This window comes from Hyla sarda (assembly GCF_029499605.1).
Source record: "Hyla sarda isolate aHylSar1 chromosome 1 unlocalized genomic scaffold, aHylSar1.hap1 SUPER_1_unloc_12, whole genome shotgun sequence".
NCBI lineage: Eukaryota > Metazoa > Chordata > Amphibia > Anura > Hylidae > Hyla > Hyla sarda.
The window spans coordinates 271,266-295,427 of NW_026607573.1; the positions used below are offsets into that span (position 1 = coordinate 271,266).

Below are 24,162 nucleotides of genomic sequence, written 5' to 3' on the forward strand. Positions count from 1 at the left end.
TCAGGTCCGTACACACTTCCCTCCTCACACCTCCCTCATCCCCGTACACACTTCCCTCCTTACACCTCCCTCATCCCCGTACACACTTCCCTCCTCACACCTCCCTCATCCCATATACACTTCCCTCCTCACACCTCCCTCATCCCATATACACTTCCCTCCTCACACCTCCCTCATCCCATATACACTTCCCTCCTCACACCTCCCTCAGCTCCGTACACACTTCCCTCCTCACACCTCCCTCATCCGCGTACACACTTCCCTCCTCACACCTCCCTCATCCCGTACACACTTCCCTCCTCACACCTCCCTCATCCCCGTACACACTTCCCTCCTCACACCTCCCTCATCCCCGTACACACTTCCCTCCTCACACCTCCCTTCATCCCCGTACACACTTCCCTCCTCACACCTCCCTCATCCCCGTACACACTTCCCTCCTCACACCTCCCTTCATCCCCGTACACACTTCCCTCCTCACACCTCCCTCATCCCCGTACACACTTCCCTCCTCACACCTCCCTCATCCCATATACACTTCCCTCCTCACACCTCCCTCATCCCCGTACACACTTCCCTCCTCACACCTCCCTCATCCACGTACACACTTCCCTCCTCAACTCCCTCAGGTCCGTACACACTTCCCTCCTCACACCTCCCTCATCCCGTACACACTTCCCTCCTCACACCTCCATCATCCCCATACACACTTCCCTCCTTACACCTCCCTCATCCCCGTACACACTTTCCTCCTCACACCTCCCTAAGCCCCGTACACACTTCTCTCCTCACACCTCCCTCAGCCTTGTACACACTTCCCTCCCTGGTGATGATAGTAGTCAGCGTGTGGATGGTGATGATAGTAGTCAGAGTGTGGATGGTGATGATAGTAGTCAGCGTGTGGATGGTGATGATAGTAGTCAGCGTGTGGATGGTGATAGTAGTCAGAGTGTGGATGGTGATGATAGTAGACAGCGTGTGGATGGTGATGATAGTCAGAGTGTGGATGGTGATGATAGTAGTCAGCGTGTGGATGGTGATGATAGTAGTCAGCGTGTGGATGGTGATGATAGTAGTCAGCGTGTGGATGGTGATAGTAGTCAGCGTGTGGATGGTGATGATAGTAGTCAGCGTGTGGATGGTGATGATAGTAGTCAGCGTGTGGATGGTGATGATAGTAGTCAGCGTGTGGATGGTGATGATAGTCAGAGTGTGGATGGTGATGATAGTAGACAGCGTGTGGATGGTGATGATAGTAGTCAGCGTGTGGATGGAGATAGTAGTCAGAGTGTGGATGGTGATGATAGTAGTCAGCGTGTGGATGGTGATGATAGTAGTCAGTGTGTGGATGGTGATGATAGTAGTCAGCGTGTGGATGGTGAGGATAGTAGTCAGAGTGTGGATGGTGACGATAGTAGAGTGTGGATGTTGACGATAGTAGTCAGCGTGTGGATGGTGATAGTAGTCAGAGTGTGGATGGTGATGATAGTAGTCAGAGTGTGGATGGTGATGATAGTAGTCAGCATGTGGATGGTGATAGTAGTCAGAGTGTGGATGGTGATGATAGTAGTCAGAGTGTGGATGGTGATGATAGTAGTCAGCATGTGGATGGTGATAGTAGTCAGAGTATGGATGGTGATGATAATAGTCAGAGTGTGGATGGTGATGATAGTAGTCAGTGTGTGGATGGTGATAGTAGTCAGAGTGTGGATGGTGATAGTAGTCAGAGTGTGGATGGTGATGATAGTAGTCAGTGTGTGGATGGTGATAGTAGTCAGAGTGTGGATGGTGATAGTAGTCAGCGTGTGGATGGTGATGATAGTAGTCGTGGCAGAGATCACAGGACTCATGACTTCACAAACAACCAGATCCCATTTTATTAGTAATAAATTCAGGCATCCATAAAATTCCAAAGGGTTCACTTATTTTTTACAACTGTATATCAAACAACTCCTGAATTTCTTTTCACAAATTTTTTGCTAATTCAGTTTGTTATTGCTTTTTGTTCATTTTCATAAACTTTATTACATAAAGATTATGGTTGTTCCCAAATGTATACAAAAAAAGTTATATAATGGCCCAGATTCACTAAAATTGTCGGATTTTATTTAAGATTCCTATGCATCACAGTTTTGCTTTCATGTTCCATCACAGTTGCAGTCTGCCGTTTAGTGTATTTGATTGTTTTTTTGACGTGTATGTTAAAGTGTATTTTTTTTGTGCCATTTGAACCAAAAACTCTAGAAAAACCTTTAGTAAAGATCTCGGGATGTCCCCTTTTTTTTATAATTTTATTTATTTTATTTTTAGGGATTCTGAGCTGCTTTATTGGTCTCCATGCAAAATCAGGAAAAACCCAACAACAAACCCTTAATAAATATACTGGGAATATGTAAAAACATGCTTAATAAAACCAAACCCCCCCCCAAAAAAATACAAAAAAATACAAAAACTGTTGTCTTTCTGCTTATTTAGCCGAGCTATACAAGTAGATCCTATGGGGACTAAAAATCATGGTTAATAAAATAATGTAATAAAATGTTAATAAGCCCCTCCTCTAATAAAAATGTAATATTAAAATCACTCCCATTTTTTTTTTTTGTGTGCAAAAAATATTTTTTGCAAATAAACTAACGTAACCAAAAATATAACATAAAAATATTTGGTATCGAAATAAAGTTTAATAATAATAATAATAATATTATAATCTCACGGGTAAACGCCAGAATTGCTGTTTGTTAGTCACTTTATATTTCAAATTTTTATTTTTTTTATATTTATAAAAAGTGCTAAAAAAAAATTCTATCTAAACTAAAAACAAGACCGATAAGAACTACAGATCACGACGCAAAGAAACGATCTTTAAACAGCCGCGTATACGGAAAAATATAAGATTTAGAGGTCAGAGGAGGATTTTAAGCATAATATTGTTTTGTTTTGTTTTACAAAAAGTTAATGTTAGAAAAAAGTTGTAAAATAAAATAAAACCAAAATAATTGGGGATCGTTGTAAATCGTGCGGACCCACAGAATAAAGAGGATCTGAAAAGTGCGCTGCGTAGAAACAGCAGTCCCCAAAATTAGAACAATTGTGTGATTTTTTTTTTTGTTTTTTAATAATTTCGCCCCCTCACCCAAAAAAAAAAAAAAAATTATATATATATATAATTTTTTTTTTTTTTATTCCCCGTAAAATGAGCGCCGTCATTACAAAGTTCAATTGGTGGTGCAAAAAACAACAACAAACCTCAAATGGGACTAAAGGGAAAAATAATAATTTCTGCATCCTCAAGGGGTTAAAAGGGTACTCCGATGCTACGATCGTGATGTCACGGCCACGCCCCCTCCATTCATGTCTATGGGAGGGGGGGGGTGTCGGCCGACATGCCCCCTCCCATAGACGTGAATGGAGGGGGCGTGGCCATGACATCATGAGGGGCGTGGTCATGACGCCACGACCACTGCTTCAGGAACCCGGCGTTTGTTTAGAATGGAAGCTGCGCGGACCCCAGCAGCGGGACCCCCTTTGGATAGGAGATAAGATGTCTGGCAGCGGAGTACCCCTTTAAAGTCAGTCAAACAGAAGATTAGTGTACAGAATTCGATTATTCCCCCCACCCCCCGTTTAAATGTTTCTTGTTATTCGCATAATCTCCTTTTTTTTTTGTAAAATACTTGAAAAAATTTCCGAAAACATTTTCCAAATTTCGAACAGGAAAATGGCTTCTCTCCCGTGTGACATAGGTCATATATCAGAAGATGTGATTTACTTGTAAAACATTTCCCACATTCTGAGCATGACTATGATGACTTCTCCGATGTCTGCCGAGAGTCGATTTGTCTGAAAAACATTTCCCACATTCTGAACACAGATACGGCTTTTCTCCCGTGTGACTTCTCTCGTGTCTAGTAAGATAGGATTTTTCCGTAAAACTCTTCCCGCATTTCGAACAGGAATACGGCTTCTCTCCCGTGTGGGTCCTCTCGTGTTTGACAAGATTTGATTGATCTGTAAAACATCTCCCGCATTCCGCACACCAATACGGCTTCTCCCCCGTGTGGCTTCTCTCATGTCTAGCGAGGTGCGGCTTCTGTACGAAACGCCTCCCACATTGTGAACACGAATACGGCTTCTCTCCTGTGTGAATTCTCTCATGGATGATGAGATTTGTGTTACTTGTAAAACATTTCCCGCATTCTGAACACGGATATGGCTTCTCTCCGTTGTAAGTTCTTTTGTATGTAACAGGCTTTGGTTCCTTTTTGAAAATTTTTCCAAATTCTGAATATGAAAAAGTCTTCTCTCTTGTGTGAATTCTTTTGTGTGTAATAAGAGATGATCTTCTTGTAAACCCTTTCCCACATTCATCACAATAAAAACTTTTCACCGCTTTCTGAACTGTCCACCTGGTAACCAGCTGTGGTCGGTGAGGAGGTTTCCACTGATCAGGGGGATTACTATATGATAGTTCTGGAAAAATATTAGGGGTAAGATGGTCTTTTCCTGAAGAGTGCTCTATAATATCTTCATCTTCTACTTCACATTTTACCGATAACATTAAGTTTTCTTCAGAATTTTTACAGGAATTTTCTGTTTGAATAAAAATGTATATAAGAAATTAAGCTCTAACCACTGAGTAGAGAAATTTATAATGTTACAAATGTACATGAAGCGCCTGAGCTGTTTGCCTACAATCTGCATGCCTGGCTGCCTCCTCCAGATGGTTCATGCTGCGCCTAAAAGGCAAATCAAGGCTTTCCTCCTTTGTCTGATCACCCATAAAGTTTTAAGAAGTTGTCCTGTGTGAGACTACTTGTCTCCTACTACTGTCTGTACACAGTGCTGCCTCCTAAATGTAATAATAAGGAATATTATAGGGGTTTTCTGGGATTTTTTTTTATTTGACTATGCTACAGAGGCTGTAAAGTTAGTGTAGATCATTATATAGTGTCTGTGCCTGTGTTTGATGGTGGTCTCGCAATTTTTCTGTGATTTTTGCCCCTATAATTATTTATAACAGCATACAAGGTGAGTGTTGTCTCAGGCCCTTCCCAAGTTGCAGTGCGGCCCGAGACATTACATCACTAGTCAGGTGTTTAAAGGGAGCCTGTCTGTGCTTCAGTGGGTGAAGCGACCGCTGGGTGGGAGGGAGATTATTCTCTACACAGATGCAGGGAATTGTCCCAGGTTCACTTCAATGGGTGGGGTGATGGGAGGGAGAAAAGTGCCCTCACAATTACAAATAAGGAATTATGGTACTTGTAGTTGAAGGGAGGGAACGCCACAGGAAATAGCCATTTCAAAAAACAGATAGCCTTAGCGTTATGGTGGACTCACAGCATAGCCATTTAGCCCCTAGACCAGCACAGATCCTTCCTAAGCATATCCATTACTGTCTGACAGGTTGAAACCCCCTTTAAGCTGTTTTCTTTATTGGCCGTGTCCTGGAGCTCCATGGAGGGGACAGGTTTCTCCAGCTGATCCCACAGATGACCGATCAGACTGAAATCTGGGGACTCCGAGGTAGAGCCAGCTCCTCGATCTCTTTGCCAGGTTCCTCATTCCTGAGAAATGACTGCAGTGTGGCAAGGGGCATTATTCTGCTGATAGGTGTCACTGCCATTACAAGGTGCAGCTGCCATGAAGGAGGGGACCTCGTCTGTACAATGTTTATGTAGGTGGTAGCTGCTGGAGACCGCCGCAATCTCGGCTGCGGCCCCCAGACATCCACTGCACGGAGCGTACTTTGCTCCCTGCCGAGAGACTGGCAATGCGGGCGGATTCTTGTGACATCACGGCCACGTCCCCTCAATAAAAGTCTATGTGATGGGGTGTGACGTCACGAGCGGGTGCGGCCGTTACGTCACGAGCCACCAGTGCTGAACGTGACACTCTAAACGAATGCCGGGTACAACAGAGAAATCCTTTGAATAGCGGACAAAATGTCTAGGGGCAGAGTACCCCTTTAAAACTGGAGCAGAGGTTTCCCGGCTGCTCGTCTTCACCTATTCCATAAATTACTGACACAACAAATCGGCGCGTAAGAGACAAATCTACATATCACCAATATAGAAATCCAGAATCCACACTGTCCAATCACCTCCAATGAGTCCAAGACATGGAGGACTACGGAAAAGTCATATGATGGATAAAACGTAAGGAGGTGTTCACTACAGGTCTGAGGCTTCATCAGGGGAATTTATGGGAGGATCTCAGAGAGTAGGCTCCAACGTATACTGCTCTACAGTGACATATAAGTCTTAGCTGTAACATGTTGTCCATAACCTTCCGTGTTACAACAAAACATGAAGTGTGAACTGTGTTCTGGACAGAAATAATAACACAATAATCTCCCCCACCCAATGGAGGCCACATCTACAACGTATGGAAGGATGGAGCCCGAGGATATGAGATAGATATAAGAGGAAAGAGAAAGCTCCTACAATAAGGTGAATGTACCGGACATGTGATATATATATATGTCTCCTCTTACCTTGTGATGTGAGGGGCCGGTGATCCTCCATCATGTCCTGGTACAGATCCTTGTGTCCTTCTACATACTCCCACTCCTCCATGGAGAAATAGACCGCCACATCCTGACACCTTATAGGAACCTGACACACAATGATACCGTCATCACCAGACCCCTCCATTACTGTATAATGTCCCAGCAGTGTCACCTCTCTAATCATCACCAGACCCCTCCATTACTGTATAATGTCCCAGCAGTGTCACCTCTCTATTCATCACCAGACCCCTCCATTACTGTATAATGTCCCAGCAGTGTCACCTCTCTAATCATCACCAGACCCCTCCATTACTGTATAATGTCCCAGCAGTGTCACCTCTCTAATCATCACCAGACCCCTCCATTACTGTATAATGTCCCAGCAGTGTCACCTCTCTAATCATCACCAGACCCCTCCATTACTGTATAATGTCCCAGCAGTGTCCTCTCTAATCATCACCAGACCCCTCCATTACTGTATAATGTCCCAGCAGTGTCACCTCTCCAGTCATCACCAGACCCCTCCATTACTGTATAATGTCCCAGCAGTGTCACCTCTCCAGTCATCACCAGACCCCTCCATTACTGTATAATGTCCCAGCAGTGTCACCTCTCTAATCATCACCAGACCCCTCCATTACTGTATAATGTCCCAGCAGTGTCACCTCTCTAATCATCACCAGACCCCTCCATTACTGTATAATGTCCCAGCAGTGTCACCTCTCTAATCACCAGACCCCTCCATTACTGTATAATGTCCCAGCAGTGTCACCTCTCTAATCACCAGACCCCTCCATTACTGTATAATGTCCCAGCAGTGTCACCTCTCTAATCATCACCAGACCCCTCCATTACTGTATAATGTCCCAGCAGTGTCACCTCTCCAGTCATCACCAGACCCCTCTATTACTGTATAATGTCCCAGCAGTGTCACCTCTCTAATCATCACCAGACCCCTCCATTACTATATAATGTTCCAGCAGTGTCACCTCTCTAATCATCACCAGACCCCTCCATTACTGTATAATGTCCCAGCAGTGTCACCTCTCTAATCATCACCAGACCCCTCCATTACTGTATAATGTCCCAGCAGTGTCACCTCTCATCACCAGACCCCTTCATTACCGTATAATGTCCCAGCAGTGTCACCTCTCTAATCACCACCAGACCCCTCCATTACTGTATAATGTCCCAGCAGTGTCACCTTTCCAGTCATCCCCAGACCCCTCCATTACTGAATAATATCTCAGCAGTATCACCTCTCTAATCATGATTAGACCCCTCCATTACTGTATAATTTCCCAGCAGTGTCACCTCTTAAATTATCACCAGACCCCTCCATTACTATATAATGTCCTAGCAGTGTCACCTCTCCAGTCATCACCAGACCCCTCCATTACTGTATAATGTCCAGCAGTGTCACCTCTCCAGTCATCACCAGACCCCTCCATTACTATATAATGTCCCAGCAGTGTCACCTCTCCAGTCATCACCAGACCCCTCCATTACTGTATAATGTCCCAGCAGTGTCACCTCTCTAATCATCACCAGACCCCTCCATTACTGTATAATGTCCCAGCAGTGTCACCTCTCTCCAGTCATCACCAGACCCCTCCATTACTGTAAAATGTCCCAGCAGTGTCACCTCTCCAGTCATCACCAGACCCCTCCATTACTGTATAATATCCCAGCACTGTCACCTATTCAGTCATCACCAGACCCCTCCATTACAGTATAATGTACCAGCAGTGTCACCTCTCCAGTCATCACCAGACCCCTCCATTACTGTATAATGTCCCATCAGGGTCACCTTTCCAGTCATCACCAGACCCCTCCATTACTGTATAATGTCCCAGCAGTGTCACCTCTCTAATCATCACCAGACCCCTCCGTTATTATATAATGTCCCAGCAGTGTCACCTCTCTAATCATCACCAGACCTCTCCATTACTGTATAATGTCCCAGCAGTGTCACCTCTCCAGCCATCACCAGACCCCTCCATTACTGTATAATGTCCCAGCAGTGTCACCTCTCTAGTTATCACCAGACCCCTCCATTACAGTATAATGTACCAGCAGTGTCACCTCTCCAGTCATCACCAGACCCCTCCATTACTGTATAATGTCCCATCAGGGTCACCTTTCCAGTCATCACCAGACCCCTCCATTACTGTATAATGTCCCAGCAGTGTCACCTCTCTAATCATCACCAGACCCCTCCGTTATTATATAATGTCCCAGCAGTGTCACCTCTCTAATCATCACCAGACCCCTCCATTACTGTATAATGTCCCAGCAGTGTCACCTCTCCAGTCATCACCAGACCCCTCCATTACTGTATAATGTCCCAGCAGTGTCATCTCTCTAATCATCACCAGACCCCTCCATTACTGTATAATGTCCCAGCAGTGTCATCTCTCTAATCATCACCAGACCCCTCCATTACTATATCATGTCCCAGAAGTGTCACCTCTCTAATCTTCACCAGACCCCTCCATTACTGTATAATGTTCCAGCAGTGTCCCCTCTCCAGTCATCACCAGACCCCTCCATTACTGTATAATGTCCCAGCAGTGTCACCTCTCCAGTCATCACCAGACCCCTCCATTACTGTATAATATCCCAGCAGTGTCACCTCTCCAGTCATCACAAGACCCCTCCATTACTGTATAATGTCCCAGCAGTGTCACCTCTCCAGTCATCACAAGACCCCTCCATTACTGTATAATGTCCCAGCAGTGTCACCTCTCCAGTCATCACCAGACCCCTCCATTACTGTATAATGTCCCAGCAGTGTCACCTCTCCAGTCATCACCAGACCCCTCCATTACTGTATAATGTCCCAGCAGTGTCACCTCTCCAGTCATCACCAGACCCCTCCATTACTGTATAATGTCCCAGCAGTGTCACCTCTCCAGTCATCACCAGACCCCTCCATTACTGTATAATGTCCCAGCACTGTCACCTATTCAGTCATCACCAGACCCCTCCATTACTGTATAATGTCCCAGCAGTGTCACCTCTCTAATCATCACCAGACCCCTCATTTACTGCATAATGTCCCAGCAGGGTCACCTCTCCAGTCATCACCAGACCTCTCCATTACTGTATAATGTCCCAGAAGTGTCACCTCTCTAATCTTCACCAGACCCCTACATTACTATATAATGTCCCAGCAGTGTCACCTCTCCAGTCATCACCAGACCCCTCCATTACTGTATAATGTCCCAGCAGTGTCACCTCTCCAGTCATCACCACACCCCTCCATTACTGTATAATCTCCCAGCGCTGTCACCTCTCCAGTCATCACCAGACCCCTCCATTACTGTATAATGTCCCAACAGTGTCACCTCTCTAATCATCACCAGACCCCTTCATTACTATATAATGTCCCAGAAGTGTCACCTCTCTAATCTTCACCAGACCCCTCCATTACTGTATAATGTCCCAGCAGTGTCACCTCTCCAGTCATCACCAGACCCCTCCATTACTGTATAATGTCCCAGCAGTGTCACCTCTCCAGTCATCCCCAGACGCCTCCATTACTGTATAATATCCCAGCAGTGTCACCTCTCCAGTCATCACCAGACCCCTCCATTACTGTATAATGTCCCAGCAGGGTCACCTCTCCAGTCATCACCAGATCCCTCAATTCCTGTATAATGTCCCATCAGGGTCACCTCTCCAGTCATCACCAGACCCCTCCATTACTGGATAATGTCCCAGCAGTGTCACCTCTCCAGTCATCACCAGACCCCTCCATTACTGTATAATGTCCCAGCAGTGTCACCTCTCTAATCATCACTAGACCCCTCCATTACTGTATAATGTCCCAGAAGTCACCTCTCCAGTCATCACCAGACCCCTCCATTACTGTACAATGTCCCAGCAGTGTCACCTCTCTAGTCATCACCAGACCCCTCCATTACTATATAATGTCCCAGCAGTGTCACCTCTGTAATCATCACCAGACCACTCCATTACTGTATAATGTCCCAGCAGTGTCACCTCTCTAATCATCACCAGACCCCTCGATTACTGTATAATGTCCAAGCAGTGTCACCTCTCTAATCTTCACCAGACCCCTCCATTACTGTATAATGTCCCAGCACTGTCATCTGTCAAGTCATCACCAGACCCCTACATTACTGTATAATGTCCCAGCAGGGTCACCTCTCTAATCATCACCAGACTCCTCAATTACTGCATAATATCCCAGAAGTGTCACCTCTCTAATCTTCACCAGACCCCTCCATTACTGTATAATGTCCCAGCAGTGTCTCCAGTCATCACCAGAAACCTCCATTATTGTATAATCTCCCAGCACTGTCACCTCTTCAGTCATCACCAGACCCCTCCATTACTGTATAATGTCCCAGCAGTGTCACCTCTCTAATCATCACCAGACCCCTCCATTACTGTATAATGTCCCAGCAGTGTCACCTCTCCAGTCATCACCAGACCCCTCCATTACTGTATAATGTCCCAGCACTGTCACCTATTCAGTCATCACCAGACCCCTCCATTACTGTATAATATCCCAGCAGTGTCACCTCTCTAATCTTCAACCAGACCCATCCATTACTGTATAATGTCCCAGCAGTGTCACCTCTCTAATCATCACCAGACTCCTCAATTACTGCATAATGTCCCAGCAGGGTCACCTCTCCAGTCATCACCAGACCTCTCCATTACTGTATAATGTCCCAGCAGTGTCACCTCTCTAATCTTCACCAGACCCCTCCATTACTGTATAATGTCCCAGCAGTGTCACCTCTCCAGTCATCACCAGAAACCTCCATTATTGTATAATCTCCCAGCACTGTCACCTCTCCAGTCATCACCAGACCACTCCATTACTGTATAATGTCCCAGCAGTGTCACCTCTCCAGTCATCACCAGACCACTCCATTACTGTATAATGTCCCAGCAGTGTCACCTCTCTAATCATCACCAGACCCCTCCATTACTGTATAATGTACCAGCAGTGTCACCTCTCTAATCATCACCAGACCCCTCCATTACTGTAAAATGTCCCAGAAGTCACATCTACAGTCATCACCAGACCCCTCCATTACTGTATAATGTCCCAGCAGTGTCACCTCTCCAGTCATCACCAGACCCCTCCATTACTGTATAATGTCCCAGAAGTGTCACCTCTACAGTCATCACCAGACCTCTCCATTACTGTATAATGTCCCAGCAGTGTCACCTCTCTAATCTTCACCAGACCCCTCCATTACTGTATAATGTCCCAGCAGTGTCACCTCTCCAGTCATCACCAGAAACCTCCATTATTGTATAATCTCCCAGCACTGTCACCTCTCCAGTCATCACCAGACCCCTCCATTACTGTATAATGTCCCAGCAGTGTCACCTCTCTAATCATCACCAGACCCCTCCATTACTGTATAATGTCCCAGCAGTGTCACCTCTCCAGTCATCACCAGACCACTCCATTACTGTATAATGTCCCAGCAGTGTCACCTCTCTAATCATCACCAGACCCCTCCATTACTGTATAATGTACCAGCAATGTCACCTCTCTAATCATCACCAGACCCCTCCATTACTGTAAAATGTCCCAGAAGTCACATCTACAGTCATCACCAGACCCCTCCATTACTGTATAATGTCCCAGCAGTGTCACCTCTCCAGTCATCACCAGACCCCTCCATTACTGTATAATGTCCCAGAAGTGTCACCTCTACAGTCATCACCAGACCCCTCCATTACTGTATAATGTCCCAGCAGTGTCACCTCTCTAATCATCCCCAGACCCCTCCATTACTGTATAATGTCCCAGCAGTGTCACCTCTCTAATCATCCCCAGACCCCTCCATTACTGTATAATGTCCCAGCAGTGTCACCTCTCCAGTCATCTCCAGACCCCTCCATTACTGTATAATGTCCCAGAAGTGTCACCTCTCTAATCATCACCAGACCCCTCCATCACTGTATAATGTCCCAGAAGTGTCACCTCTCCAGTCATCACCAGACCCATCCATAACTATATAATGTCCCAGCAGGGTCCCCTCTCTAATCATCACCAGACCCCTCCATTACTGTATAATGTCCAGCAGTGTCACCTCTCCAGTCATCACCAGACCCCTCCATTACTGTATAATGTCCCAGCAGTGTCACCTCTCCAGTCATCACCAGACCCCTCCATTACTGTATAGTGTCCCAGCAGGGTCCCCTCTCTAATCATCACCAGACCCCTCCATTACTGTATAATGTCCCAGCAGGGTCACCTCTCTAATCATCACCAGACCCCTCCATTACTGTATAATGTCCCAGCAGTGTCACCTCTCCAGTCATCACCAGACCCCTCCATTACTGTATAATGTCCCAGCAGTGTCACCTCTCTAGTCATCACCAGACCCCTCCATTACTGTATAATATTCCAGCAGTGTCATCTCTCCAGTCACCACCAGACCCCTCCATTACTGTATTATGTCCCAGCAGTGTCACCTCTCCAGTCATGACCAGACCCCTCCATTACTGTATAATGTCCCAGCAGTGTCACCTCTCCAGTTATGACCAGACCCCTCCATTACTGTATAATGTCCCAGCAGTGTCACCTCTCCAGTCATCACCAGACCCCTCCATTACTGTATAATGTCCCAGCAGTGTCACCTCTCCAGTCATCACCAGAACCCTCCATTACTGTATAATGTCCCAGCAATGACACCTCTCAAGTCATCACCAGATCCCTCCATTACTGTATAATGTCCCAGCAGTGTCACCTCTCCAGTCATGACCAGAACCCTCCATTACTGTATAATGTCCCAGCAGTGTCACCTCTCCAGTCATCACCAGACCCCTCCATTACTGTATAATATCTCAGCAGTGTCACCTCTCTAATCATCACCAGACCCCTCCATTACTGTATAATGTCCAGGCAGTGTCACCTCTCCAGTCATCACCAGACCCCTCCATTTCTGTATAATGTCCCAGCAGTGTCACCTCTCTAATCATCACCAGACCCCTCCATTACTGTATAATGTCCCAGCAGTGTCACCTCTCTAATCATCACCAGACCCCTCCATTACTGTATAATGTCCAGGCAGTGTCACCTCTCCAGTCATCACCAGACCCCTCCATTTCTGTATAATGTCCCAGCAGTGTCACCTCTCTAATCATCACCAGACCCCTCCATTACTGTATAATGTCCCAGCAGTGTCACCTCTCTAATCATCACCAGACCCCTGCATTACTGTATTATGTCCCAGCAGTGTCACCTCTCCAGTCATCACCAGACCCCTCCATTACTGTATAATATCTCAGCAGTGTCACCTCTCCAGTCATCACCAGACCCTTCCATTACTGTATAATGTCCCAGCAGTGTCACCTCTCCAGACATCACCAGACCCCTCCATTACTGTATAATGTCCCAGCAGTGTCACCTCTCCAGTCATCACCAGACCCCTCCATTACTGTATAATGTCCCAGCAGTGTCACCTCTCCAGTCATCACCAGACCCCTCCATTACTGTATAATGTCCCAGCAGTGTCACCTCTCCAGTCATCACCAGACCCTTCCATTACTGTATAATGTCCCAGCAGTGTCACCTCTCCAGTCATCACCAGACCCCTCCATTACTGTATAATGTCCCAGCAGTGTCACCTCTCCAGTCACCACCAGACCCCTCCATTACTGTATGATGTCCCAGCAGTGTCACATCTCCAGTCATAACCAGACCCCTCCATTACTGTATAATGTCCCAGCAGTGTAACCTCTCTAATCATCACCAGACCCCTCCATTACTGTATAATGTCCCAGCAGTGTCACCTCTCCAGTCATCACCAGACCCCTCCATTACTGTATAATGTCCCAGCAGTGTCACCTCTCCAGTCATCACCAGACCCCTCCATTACTGTATAATGTCCAGCAGTGTCACCTCTCTAATCATCACCAGACCCCTCCATTACTGTATAATGTCCCAGCAGTGTCACCTCTCTAATCATCACCAGACCCCTCCATTACTGTATAATGTCCAGCAGTGTCACCTCTCCAGTCATCACCAGACCCCTCCATTACTGTATAATGTCCCAGCAGTGTCACCTCTCCAGTCACCACCAGACCCCTCCATTACTGTATGATATCCCAGCAGTGTCACCTCTCCAGTCATCACCAGACCCTTCCATTACTGTATAATGTCCCAGCAGTGTCACCTCTCCAGTCATCACCAGACCCCTCCATTACTGTATAATGTCCCAGCAGTGTCACCTCTCCAGTCACCACCAGACCCTTCCATTACTGTATAATGTCCCAGCAGGGTCACCTCTCATCACCAGACCCCTCCATTACTGTATAATGTCCCAGCAGTGTCCCCTCTCCAGTCATAACCAGACCCCTCCATTACTGTATAATGTCCCAGCAGTGTCACCTCTCTAATCATCACCAGACCCCTTCATTACTGTATAATGTCCCAGCAGTGTCACCTCTCCAGTCATCACCAGACCCCTCCATTACTGTATAATGTCCCAGCAGCGTCACCTCTCCAGTCATCACCAGACCCCTCCATTACTGTATAATATCCCAGCAGTGTCACCTCTCCAGTCATCACCAGACCCCTCCATTACTGTATAATGTCCCAGCAGGGGCACCTCTCTAATCATCACCAGACCCCTCCATTACTGTATAATGTCCCAGCAGTGTCACCTCTCCAGTCATCACCAGACCCCTCCATTACTGTATAATGTCCCAGCAGTGTCACTTCTCCAGCCATCACCAGATCCCTCAATTACTGTATAATGTCCCAGCAGGGTCACCTCTCTAATCATCACCAGACCCCTCCATTACTATATAATGTCCCAGCAGGGTCACCTCTCCAGTCAGCAGCTCAGTGATTCTGTGGGTGAGTTCTAGGATCTTCTCCTCATTAATCGGTGAGAGAGGTCGTGGCTCTGTGATGGGGCCCCAGGCCCTGCTCCGTCCTCCTGACTCATGGAGATGGCTGCTGGGGGCCACATACTCCCCCCATGTATTCTTCACTATGATGTAATCCTGTGTATGGAGAGAGACAATGAGGGGACTGACCCCAGTATTCCTCCCCCACTACAAAGAGGAGATTGTGCCCCCTGTATAGAGCTCTAGTGAGCACATCTGGAATACTGGGGTCAGTTCTGGAGACCTCCCCTACAAAGAGACATCCAGAACATAGAGCGGCTCCAAAGATGGGGGGACAACAATGGAGGAAATGTAGATGTGGACAACAATGGTGGAAATGTAGATGGGGACAACAATGGTGGAAATGTAGATGGAGACAACAATGGTGGAAATGTAGATGGGACAACAATGGTGGAAATGTAGATGGGGACAACAATGGTGGAAATGTAGATGGGGACAACAATGGTAGAAATGTAGATGGGGACAACAATGGTGGAAATGTAGATGGGGACAACAATGGTGGAAATGTAGATGGGGACAACAATGGTGGAAATGTAGATGGGACAACAATGGTGGAAATGTAGATGGGGACAACAATGGTGGAAATGTAGATGGGGACAACAATGGTGGAAATGTAGATGGGGGGACACAACAATAGTGGAAATGTAGATGGGGACAACAATAGTGGAAATGTAGATGGGGACAACAAAGGTGGAAATGTAGATGGGGACAACAATGGTGGAAATGTAGATGGGGACAACAATGGTGGAAATGTAGATGGGGACAACAATGGTGGAAATGTAGATGGGGACAACAATGGTGGAAATGTAGATGGGGGACAACAATAGTGGAAATGTAGATGGGGACCCAACAATAGTGGAAATGTAGATGGGGACCCAACAATGGTGGACATGTAGATGGGGGGCCAACAATGGTGGAAATGTAGATGGGGACAACAATGGTGGAAATGTAGATGGGGCCAACAATGGTGGAAATGTAGATGGGGCCAACAATGGTGGAAATGTAGATGGGGCCAACAATGGTGGAAATGTAGATGGGGCCAACAATGGTGGAAATGTAGATGGGGCCAACAATGGTGGAAATGTAGATGGGGCCAACAATGGTGGAAATGTAGATGGGGCCAACAATGGTGGAAATGTAGATGGGGCCAACAATGGTGGAAATGTAGATGGGGACCACAATGGTGGAAATGTAGATGGGGACAACAATGGTGGAAATGAAGATGGGGACAACAATGGTGGAAATGTAGATGGGGACAACAATGGTGGAAATGTAGATGGGGACAACAATGGTGGAAATGTAGATGGGGGACAACAATGGTGGAAATGTAGATGGGTCAACAATGGTGGAAATGTAGAACGGGGACAACAATGGTGGAAATGTAGAACGGGGGCAACAATGGTGGAAATGTAGAACGGGGGCAACAATGGTGGAAATGTAGAACGGGGGCAACAATGGTGGAAATGTAGATGGGGAGAACAATGGTGGAAATGTAGATGGGGACAACAATGGTGGAAATGTAGATGGGGACAACAATGGTGGAAATGTAGATGGGGGACAACAATGGTGGAAATGTAGATGGGGGACAACAATGGTGGAAATGTAGATGGGGACAACAATGGTGGAAATGTAGATGGGGGGGGGGACAACAATGGTGGAAATGTAGATAAGAGGACAACAATGGTGGAAATGTAGATGGGGACCCAACAATAGTGGAAATGTAGAACGGGGACAACAATGGTGGAAATGTAGAACGGGGGCAACAATAGTGGAAATGTAGAACGGGGACAACAATGGTGGAAATGTAGAACGGGGACAACAATGGTGGAAATGTAGAACGGGGGCAACAATGGTGGAAATGTAGATGGGGGACAAAAATAGTGGAAATGTAGATGGGGGACAACAATGGTGGAAATGTAGATGGGGGGACAACAATGGTGGAAATGTAGTTGGGGACAACAATGGTAGAAATGTAGTTGGGGACAACAATGGTGGAAATGTAGATGGGGACAACAATGGTGGAAATGTAGATGGGGACAACAACGGTGGAAATGTAGATGGGGGACAACAATGGTGGAAATGTAGATGGAGGACAACAATGGTGGAAATGTAGATGAGGGACAACAATGGTGGAAATGTAGATGGGGGACAACAATGGTGGAAATGTAGATGAGGGACAACAATGGTGGAAATGTAGATGGGGGACAACAATGGTGGAAATGTAGATGGGGGACAACAATGGTGGAAATGTAGATGGGGGACAACAATGGTGGAAATGTAGATGAGGGACAACAATGGTGGAAATGTAGATGGGGGACAACAATGGTGGAAATGTAGATGAGGGACAACAATGGTGGAAATGTAGATGGGGACAACAATGGTGGAAATGTAGATGGGGGACAACTATGGTGGAAATGTAGATGGGGACAACAATGATGGAAATGTAGATGGGGACAACAATGGTGGAAATGTAGATGGGGAAAACAATGGTGGAAATGTAGATGGGGACAACAATGGTGGAAATGTAGATGAGGGGACAACAATGGTGGAAATGTAGATGGGGAAAACAATGGTGGAAATGTAGATGGGGGACAACAATGGTGGAAATGTAGATGAGGGACAACAATGGTGGAAATGTAGATGGGGGACAACAATGGTGGAAATGTAGATGAGGGACAACAATGGTGGAAATGTAGATGGGGACAACAATGGTGGAAATGTAGATGGGGGACAACTATGGTGGAAATGTAGATGGGGACAACAATGATGGAAATGTAGATGGGGGACAACAATGGTGGAAATGTAGATGGGGACAACAATGGTGGAAATGTAGATGGGGAAAACAATGGTGGAAATGTAGATGGGGACAACAATGGTGGAAATGTAGATGAGGGGACAACAATGGTGGAAATGTAGATGGGGGGACAACAATGGTGGAAATGTAGATGAGGACAACAATGGTGGAAATGTAGATGGGGGACAACAATGGTGGAAATGTAGATGGGGACAACAATGGTGGAAATGTAGATGGGGGACAACAATGTTGGAAATGTAGATGGGGACAACAATGGTGGAAATGTAGATGGGGACAACAATGGTGGAAATGTAGATGGGGGACAACAATGGTGGGAATGTAGATGGGGGACAACAATGGTGGAAATGTAGATGGGTCACCTCACCTCTCCGGTCAGCAGGTGGAGGATCTCCAAGGTGAAGTGTAATATTCTCCGATTCGTCTCATTCCTGTTCTTGTCCATCCTTGGGGTCATTCAGGAGAAGAGGAGACAACTGGATCACCTGGAAGAGATAGTCCTAAAAAGGAGGAGGAGCCTGAATCGCAGGACCAGTGACACACTGTAACAAACCTCCTCCTCATGTAATCTCCTTACTACTGGGGTGACACACTGTAACAAACCTCCTCCTCATGTAATCTCCTTACTACTGAGGTAACACACTGTAACAAACCTCCTCCTCATGTAATCTCCTTACTACTGGGGTGACACACTGTAACAAACCTCCTCCTCATGTAATCTCCTTACTACTGGGGTGACACACTGTAACAAACCTCCTCCTCATGTAATCTCCTTACTACTGGGGTGACACACTGTAACAAACCTCCTCCTCATGTAATCTCCTTACTACTGGAGTGACACACTGTAACAAACCTCCTCTTCATGTAATCTCCTTACTACTGGGGTGACACACTGTAACAAACCCCCTCCTCATGTAATCTCCTTACAACTGGGGTGACACACTGTAACAAACCTCCTCCTCATCTAATCTCCTTACTACTGGGGTGACACACTGTAACAAACCTCCTCCTCATGTAATCTCCTTACTACTGGGGTGACACACTGTAACAAACCTCCTCCTAATGTAATCTCCTTACTAGTGGGGTGACACACTGTAACAAACCTCCTCCTCATGTAATCTCCTTACTACTGGGGTGACACACTGTAACAAACCCCCTCCTCATATAATCTCCTTACTACTGGGGTGACACACTGTAACAAACCTCCTCCTCATGTAATCTCCTTACTACTGGGGTGACACACTGTAACAAACCTCCTCCCCATGTAATCTCCTTACTACTGGGGTGACACACTGTAACAATCCCTCTCCTCACAAAATCTCCTTACTACTGGGGTGACACACTGTAACAATCCCTCTCCTCATGTAATCTCCTTACTACTGGGGTGACACACTGTAACAAACCTCCTCCTCATGTAATCTCCTTACTACTGGGGTGACACACTGTAACAAACCTCCTCCTCACATAATATCCTTACTACTGGGGTGACACACTGTAACAAACCTCCTCCTCATGTAATCTCCTTACTACTGGGGTGACACACTGTAACAAACCCCCTCCTCATGTAATCTCCTTACTCCTGGGGTGACACACTGTAACAAACCTCCTTCTCACATAATCTCCTTACTACTGGGGTGACACACTGTAACAATCCCTCTCCTCACATAATCTCCTTACTACTGGGGTGACACACTGTAACAATCCCTCTCCTCACATAATCTCCTTACTACTGGGGTGACACACTGTAACAATCCCTCTCCTCACATAATCTCCTTACTACTGGGGTGACACACTGTAACAATCCCTCTCCTCACATAATCTCCTTACTACTGGGGTGACACACTGTAACAATCCCTCTCCTCACATAATCTCCTTACTACTGGGGTGACACACTGTAACAAACCTCCTCCTCACATAATCTCCTTACTACTGGGGTGACACACTGTAACAAACCTCCTCCTCATGTAATCTCCTTACTACTGGGGTGACACACTGTAACAAACCCCCTCCTCATGTAATCTCCTTACTCCTGGGGTGACACACTGTAACAAACCTCCTTCTCACATAATCTCCTTACTACTGGGGTGACACACTGTAACAATCCCTCTCCTCACATAATCTCCTTACTACTGGGGTGACACACTGTAACAATCCCTCTCCTCACATAATCTCCTTACTACTGGGGTGACACACTGTAACAATCCCTCTCCTCACATAATCTCCTTACTACTGGGGTGACACACTGTAACAATCCCTCTCCTCACATAATCTCCTTACTACTGGGGTGACACACTGTAACAAACCTCCTCCTCACATAATCTCCTTACTACTGGGGTGACACACTGTAACAAACCTCCTCCTCATGTAATCTCCTTACTACTGGGGTGACACACTGTAACAGACCTCCTCCCCATGTAATCTCCTTACTACTGGGATGACACACTGTAACAAACCTCCTCCTCATGTAATCTCCCTACTATTGGGGTGACACACTGTAACAAACCTCCTCCTCATGTAATCTCCTTACTACTGGGGTGACACACTGTAACAAACCTCCTCCTCATGTAATCTCCTTACTACTGGGGTGACACACTATAACAAACCTCCTCCTCATGTACTCTCCTTACTACTGGGGTGACACACTGTAACAAACCTCCTCCTCATGTAATCTCCTTACTACTGGGGTGACACACTGTAACAGACCTCCTCCTCATGTAATCTCCTTACTACTGGGGTGACACACTGTAACAAACCTCCTCCTCATGTACTCTCCTTACTACTGGGGTGACACACTATAACAAACCTCCTCCTCATGTAATCTCCTTACTACTGGGGTGAAACACTGTAACAAACCTCCTCCTCATGTAATCTCCTTACTACTGGGGTGACACACTATAACAAACCTCCTCCTCATGTACTCTCCTTACTACTGGGGTGACACACTGTAACAACCCTCCTCCTCATGTAATCTCCTTACTACTGGGGTGACACACTGTAACAAACCTCCTCCTCATGTAATCTCCTTACTACTGGGATGACACACTGTAACAAACCTCCTCCTCATGTAATCTCCTTACTACTGGGGTGACACACTGTAACAAACCTCCTCCTCATGTAATCTCCTTACTACTGGGATGACACACTGTAACAAACCTCCTCCTCATGTAATCTCCCTACTATTGGGGTGACACACTGTAACAAACCTCCTCCTCATGTAATCTCCTTACTACTGGGGTGACACACTGTAACAAACCTCCTCCTCATGTAATCTCCTTACTACTGGGGTGACACACTGTAACAAACCCCCTCCTCATGTAATCTCCTTACTACTGGGGTGACACACTGTAACAAACCTCCTCCTCATGTAATCTCCTTACTACTGGGGTGACACACTGTAACAAACCTCCTCCTCATGTAATCTCCTTACTACTGGGATGACACACTGTAACAAACCTCCTCCTCATGTAATCTCCCTACTATTGGGGTGACACACTGTAACAAACCTCCTCCTCATGTAATCTCCTTACTACTGGGGTGACACACTGTAACAAACCCCCTCCTCATGTAATCTCCTTACTATTGGGGTGACACACTGTAACAAACCTCCTCCTCATGTAATCTCCTTACTACTGGGGTGACACACTATAACAAACCTCCTCCTCATGTACTCTCCTTACTACTGGGGTGACACACTGTAACAACCCTCCTCCTCATGTAATCTCCTTACTACTGGGGTGACACACTGTAACAAACCTCCTCCTCATGTAATCTCCTTACTACTGGGGTGACACACTGTAACAAACCTCCTCCTCATGTAATCTCCTTACTACTGGGATGACACACTGTAACAAACCTCCTCCTCATGTAATCTCCCTACTATTGGGGTGACACACTGTAACAAACCTCCTCCTCATGTAATCTCCTTACTACTGGGGTGACACACTGTAACAAACCTCCTCCTCATGTAATCTCCTTACTACTGGGGTGACACACTGTAACAAACCCCCTCCTCATGTAATCTCCTTACTACTGGGTTGACACACTGTAAAAAACCTCCTCCTCATGTAATCTCCTTACTACTGGGGTGACACACTGTAACAAACCTCCTCCTCATGTAATCTCCTTACTACTGGGGTGACACACTGTAACAAACCTCCTCCTCATGTAATCTCCTTACTACTGGGGTGACACACTGTAACAAACCCCCTCCTCATGTAATCTCCTTACTACTGGGGTGACACACTGTAACAAACCTCCTCCTCATGTAATCTCCTTACTACTGGGGTGACACATTGTAACAAACCTCCTCCTCATGTAATCTCCTTACTACTGGGGTGACACACTGTAACAATCCTCCTCCCCATGTAATCTCCTTACTACTGGGATGACACACTGTAACAAACCTCCTCCTCATGTAATCTCCTTACTACTGGGGTGACACACTGTAACAAACCTCCTCCTCATGTAATCTCCTTACTACTGGGGTGACACACTGTAACAAACCTCCTCCTCATGTAATCTCCTTACTATTGGGGTGACACACTGTAACAAACCTCCTCCTCATGTAATCTCCTCACTACTGGGGTGACACACTGTAACAAACCTCCTCCTCATGTAATCTCCTTACTACTGGGGTGACACACTGTAACAATCCTCCTCCTCATGTAATCTCCTTATTACTGGGGTGACACACTGTAACAAACCTCCTCCTCATGTAATCTCCTTACTACTGGGGTGACACACTGTAACAAACCCCCTCCTCATGTAATCTCCTTACTACTGGGTTGACACACTGTAACAAACCTCCTCCTCATGTAATCTCCTTACTACTGGGGTGACACACTGTAACAAACCTCCTCCTCATGTAATCTCCTTACTACTGGGGTGACACACTGTAACAAACCTCCTCCTCATGTAATCTCCTTACTACTGGGGTGACACACTGTAACAAACCCCCTCCTCATGTAATCTCCTTACTACTGGGGTGACACACTGTAACAAACCTCCTCCTCATGTAATCTCCTTACTACTGAGGTGACACACTGTAACAAACCTCCTCCTCATGTAATCTCCTTACTACTGGGGTGACACATTGTAACAAACCTCCTCCTCATGTAATCTCCTTACTACTGGGGTGACACACTGTAACAATCCTCCTCCCCATGTAATCTCCTTACTACTGGGATGACACACTGTAACAAACCTCCTCCTCATGTAATCTCCTTACTACTGGGGTGACACACTGTAACAAACCTCCTCCTCATGTAATCTCCTTACTACTGGGGTGACACACTGTAACAAACCTCCTCCTCATGTAATCTCCTTACTATTGGGGTGACACACTGTAACAAACCTCCTCCTCATGTAATCTCCTCACTACTGGGGTGACACACTGTAACAAACCTCCTCCTCATGTAATCTCCTTACTACTGGGGTGACACACTGTAACAATCCTCCTCCTCATGTAATCTCCTTATTACTGGGGTGACACACTGTAACAAACCTCCTCCTCATGTAATCTCCTTACTACTGGGGTGACACACTGTAACAAACCTCCTCCTCATGTAATTTCCTCACTACTGGGGTGACACACTGTAACAATCCCTCTCCTCACATAATCTTACCTTAGTCACTGATTCCGTTCTATGCAGAGAAGCTCCGCCTATTCCTGTCACGTGACCATCTGGGAAGAATCTCAAATATTTGGTATTACTTAAACTTGATCTCCGCTCTAGACAGGAAATATCTGACTTCACTGTAAACCGCTTTATTTGTAAAAAATAAATAAAAAAAAAATATATAAATTTTACTGTAAACAAATAGACTTAAAAGACAACAGACAAGATACCAGGAGGGAATTCCGTTCTAGGCAGGAAACATGTGACTAATATATTGGTCACGTGACAGTGACATCATCATCAAAGGT

The 24,162-nt window shown here is 46.1% G+C and overlaps 1 protein-coding gene across 3 annotated transcripts; it reads right to left on the reverse strand.

Annotated features, from left to right (window-relative positions):
* Nucleotides 1–1,853: 1,853 nt before the first annotated feature.
* LOC130297962 (zinc finger protein 383-like) lies at nt 1,854–24,099 on the reverse strand. Of its 3 annotated transcripts, none has more exons than XM_056550833.1 (5): nt 23,861–24,099; nt 18,604–18,721; nt 15,341–15,520; nt 6,494–6,614; nt 1,854–4,590 (listed from the first exon to the last, which is right to left on the reverse strand). In XM_056550833.1, exons 2-5 carry the CDS (start codon nt 18,691–18,693, stop codon nt 3,752–3,754), a joined length of 1,230 nt encoding a protein of 409 aa, XP_056406808.1. In that variant the 5' UTR covers nt 18,694–18,721; nt 23,861–24,099; the 3' UTR covers nt 1,854–3,751. The 3 variants fall into 3 exon arrangements, with proteins under 3 accessions (XP_056406808.1, XP_056406807.1, XP_056406809.1); XM_056550832.1 differs by having other exon boundaries at nt 18,604–18,736; XM_056550834.1 differs by having other exon boundaries at nt 18,604–18,754.
* Nucleotides 24,100–24,162: the final 63 nt, after the last annotated feature.

Excerpts from the sequence above, each read along its gene's own strand:
- LOC130297962 (XM_056550833.1), bottom strand. The coding sequence starts at position 18,693 with ATGACCCCAAGGATGGACAAGAACAGGAATGAGACGAATCGGAGAATA. Across the intron at positions 6,615-15,340 it reads CTGAGCTGCTGACTGGAGAG|GTTCCTATAAGGTGTCAGGA; the intron begins GTGACCCTGCTG and ends ATTGTGTGTCAG. Across the intron at positions 4,591-6,493 it reads CCGGCCCCTCACATCACAAG|AAAATTCCTGTAAAAATTCT; the intron begins GTAAGAGGAGAC and ends TTATTCAAACAG.